Here is a 4,391-nt window from a genome sequence, read left to right as displayed (position 1 = left end):
TTTTTTTTTTTTTTTTTTTTTCTAATCCCTTCCATACTTATTTTTTTAACCCTTTTCCCCCTTTGTTTTTCCTGTTGACAAGTCTTACTTTGTTAGATCCCATACTGTGATAGGGGCTGCAGATAACATTGTAGGCGAGCATTTTTCGCTTACAAGAAAGGAAAAATGTCTGAAAGTGACTCCCCTAACATCCCTCACCCCCGTTCACAGATAAGGAAACTCTTTCTTGTCATGTTTGTTTGCATCTTAGATATTTACATCCTCACAGTTTCCTGCGTTTTCCTTTTATTTTCTTTGTTATTACACAAAATGAAATTTTTCAACACTCCTTTTACTGTTGATATGTGTGTTCTCTGTTTGCGGGAGAAAGGAGGAAGAAGCAAGAGGATTTCCCCGATTGCGTAGAAAGCTGGATTACTTGCAAAAGGTGCAAACTACGCAAGTCCCCACACATCTTACCTCTTTTCACAGAAACATACACCCAACAGAAATAAATAGAGTGAATGAGAAAGGGAAAAGTACCAAACAGAGATAGATACGTCGAAAGGAAATAATGAAAGGAAACTGAGAAACAGAAGTGGATTAAAGGCGTACATGCTTCCATCAACACCAGTACTTCTTTCCCTTCTTTTATTCCCCCCTGTGCCCACTCTTGATCTCGTGGTTTTGCGTAGCAGAAAATTTACAAATCATTGATACAGAAAAATAAGACACAAGTCAAGATGGGCGCAGATTAACACAGAATAATAACAATAATGATAATGATAAGAATTACAGTAAAAAAAAGAAAAGAAAATCAAATGATCGCAAGTTCTCTGTATTCAGGGTAGCAAATAATAAATACAAAAAGCATGAAAAAAAAAAAAAAATGAATGAGAAGATGAAATAAATCCCACCCCTTCTCCCGATGAAGTATCTACGAAAAAAGAAGACAAAAAAAAACAAAAAAAAAAGGGATGGAGAGACTAAAAGAAAAGAAATTTCTACTTTTGGCATCACTGTATCAAAAAACAAAGGAGTACCTATGATCAGTTTCAGCTTTATTGTCTGAAATATTTCATTTATCTTTTTTTCTCTTATTCTTTAAGTCACTTCTCATAAATATCTTAGATCCCAGTGACCCAACTCATTTACAACACCGAGGATAAATATAAGAGGTCACCTAGATCAAGTGATTAAAACGAGAAGAATAGTGTCATAATGCTTCAATATAGAAAAAGCATCAGTGTTTCTTTCTTGTCATTTTTTTTTTCTTTTTTTCTACAGCCCTACTACTATCAATTAAAACTTCCCAAATTAAGGGGAAAAAAGAAGCAGATAAAAAGGACATGGGATGCAATGCGATGAATCATACATCCTACACCTGGTATTTTTATTCTTCTTTGATTTGCTTTGCTTTGCTTTGCTTTGCTTTTTTTTTTTTTTTTGGTTTTGCCTTTCGTTCTGATTATACCCCCACTTTCCCTACTCTTCCCATCTTACTTAGGTTTCGATGGTCTGCCATTCTTTGGTGGTGCCGGCAGTAACATTCCCTGCGAATCACTTCGACGATTCCGCATTGCTGAGGTATCACCGTTACCGTTTTCTTCCTTTTCTTTTCGGTTCGTTTGAGGCGCACTTCGTGGAACCTGCGGGAGTGCAAGCACCGGCATCATTGAATGTGTGCCCCCTGGTGGAAGTGGCACAATTTTCGCCCCGGCTCTCTTAGGTGTGTAAATGGTAAGTGTACATGGACAGTCACCAGTCACTGGTTTGTTCGGGCAACCCATTAGAATAGTGTAACGTCCAGCAGTAGGAAGCTGGAGAGCAAGGGAGTGTTCACGTGCGCTTGTCGCATCACCCGTTGTTCCTAAACGGGACATATTCTCATCATAAATCATCATTAAAACGTCATCCTCAGCGAGAACATCACCTTTTTTAATTGAAGCTGGGTCAGTAACCTTGGTTTGACTGAGTAAGAGATGGGAATCGCATGGTTCTTTTACCACAAAATCAATGCGCTTACCGTCACGACTACCTGGTTTGAGAACAACATCAACACTAGTGGTCACATGTGTAGCGTATAAAGGACGTAGAGGCATCAAAGTAGCACCTGATAAACCAGGGTAAAGGGAAATACTGAACTTACCCAAGCTCCCACGCTTTATGGTGTAGGGAACCACATAACAAATGGAATTAGGAGGAACCTCCATTCTTGAACATACTTCTCGAGTATCCAACATAATTCCTTTCTGAAGAAATTTGTGAGTTGTATTTGTCAATAATCCACTTACAATCATTGCAGATGCATCATGTTGTAGCAAAGCCAATCCGGTTTGATGGTAATGACCAACATTATCGGCATCATAGAATACTGGTGAATGATGACGTAATTCTACCAGAATTGTCACTGGGCGTGCCGTTTTGTTTTCTACCAAGTAAATCGGATTATTACGGAATGATGTGAACTTTGGATTACCTCCACAAGAATCTTTATCCCATTCACCGACAGCAGTAAGACGATCACCACAATTAATGTGACATCGTTGCATACTTGAAAAATTACGCAGGAATACAGGTAACGGCAAATACAAGAACTCACCTTGTGACGGTTCAAAGCCACAAATTTCCTTTAATTTCTCTGTCCAGCTTGGATCATTACGGTTGAGTGGACCATCATAGGTTGTGCCATCGTAATAGCAGTTATGTAATTTGATAACAACATCGGCCGGATCATTAGATTCCTTTACCGTTTCAATCACGTCAAATAGAGCGTAACTACATTGAGAGTGAACGCCATCCGGGACTTCTTTGTTAGACATACATGTAATAATATCACCCTTAGAAAGATCAGACAGAATACCACGCCAGAATTTAACTGATCTAAAATCGCCCATTTTTATTCCTTCTGCACGTTTATCTTCAAATGGAATATGCGTCACAGGACGACCTGTTAAATCACGAAGTGTTTCATGTGGTGTACATTGATCAAGTCTAGAATATCCACCAACAAATTTAGCATAGGCTTTTTCAAGAAGTAAAGGATACCACGAACGATGTGGCACTCGCGTAAATTTAGGTTCCATGTTTGCATCACAAGGGACACGATCATCAATATCAACACGTACTGGATTACTATTAGGATCGAAAAACGTAAAAGAATATGGTCCATTAACAGGGTGCATCTTTGAGTCAAATAAACGATGAATAAGAGGAGGATGCAAACTCATTGCAGCAATAAACGGTGCCAAGTACCCAAGCTCACGAGGAGCCGAACACACATCGGATGGTTGGGTTCTTTCGGGTACAACAGCCTCACGAATACCTTCTGGATATAATTCACAAATACGTGGCCATTCCTCTGCAACATCTTTGTTAGCCTCATGAAATTCTACATCCTGCCATCCAACAATATTCAACGCAAGTTCACGAACACGATCCCTAATTTTATCTTCAATATCTCGAATAGCAGCATCATTCCTCGGAGATGATTGTAGTAACTTTCGGCGTTGTGCCTCTAACTCATGTACAACAGGATCTTTATCTAACGGCAAACGCTCTAACGGCACACCTTCAGGAGCAGGATCTAGAAAAGCACGTTCTTTTGCATGAAGAAGCTTTGCTAGTTCGTCTGCACGATCATTCAGCATATCATTCAGCTCCGCAATGTCCACATCATTTTTCTCAGGCTCTTTCATCAACCGTCTTCGTTTCAGTTCCATTTCATGAAACAAAGGATCATCAAGTGGAAGATCAGCAAGTGGTACACCCTGTGGCTCAGGATTAAGATAATCACGATCTTTAGCAAGCATATCAGCTGCAATCTCGTGAACACGATTATTCATTGCGTATTGATGATCCTTTATTGCTTCAGCATTTTGCTTGGGATTCTTTTTTAACTGACGAAGCTTATCCTCCAATTCCATAAACACTTTATCCTCATCTATAGGAACTTCACTCAATGGAATACCTTCAGGCATTTCATCAAGAAACCCTCTCTCTTCATCACGATATTCCTGGGCCATCTCGTAAACCCGTTCCGCAATAGCATTACGTATATCAGCCACATCACCACCACGTTCTTCGAGAGGAACTTTATTAAACTCTCGTAGCTGTTTCTCCAGCATATTAACAGTTGCATCATCATTCAATGGTAGACAATCCAGCGGCACTCCCTCAGGGTTCTGGTCAAGGTAGTATCGTTCCTTTCGCAAAAGATCTTTCGCTAGCTCGTGGGCGCGATCATTCATTTCCTCCTCCAAATCAGCAATCTTCTGCGCATTCTTGCGTGGGTCCTCGTCCATCAGCCGCTTGCGCTCCTGCTCCATCGCAAGGAACTTCGGATCATCATCCAGCGGCAGCTCACGCAGTGGCACACCCTCAGGGTTCTGGTCAAGGAACGCACGGTCAGC

At 40.4% G+C, this 4,391-nt stretch overlaps 1 protein-coding gene across 1 annotated transcript; it reads right to left on the bottom strand.

Annotated features, from left to right (window-relative positions):
• Positions 1-1,478: 1,478 nt before the first annotated feature.
• Positions 1,479-4,391, bottom strand: TM35_000052290 (calpain cysteine peptidase; the record flags this gene model as incomplete). The annotated part of the gene is made up of 1 exon (XM_029022884.1): positions 1,479-4,391. A coding segment is annotated over one exon (2,913 nt), but the record flags the coding sequence as incomplete, so codon positions are not given.

This window comes from Trypanosoma theileri, assembly GCF_002087225.1.
Source record: "Trypanosoma theileri isolate Edinburgh chromosome Unknown TM35_Tth_5_V1, whole genome shotgun sequence".
Taxonomy (NCBI): Eukaryota; Euglenozoa; class Kinetoplastea; order Trypanosomatida; family Trypanosomatidae; genus Trypanosoma; species Trypanosoma theileri.
The sequence above is the reverse complement of the archived record's forward strand: the minus strand, read 5'-3'. Positions and strand labels throughout refer to the sequence as shown.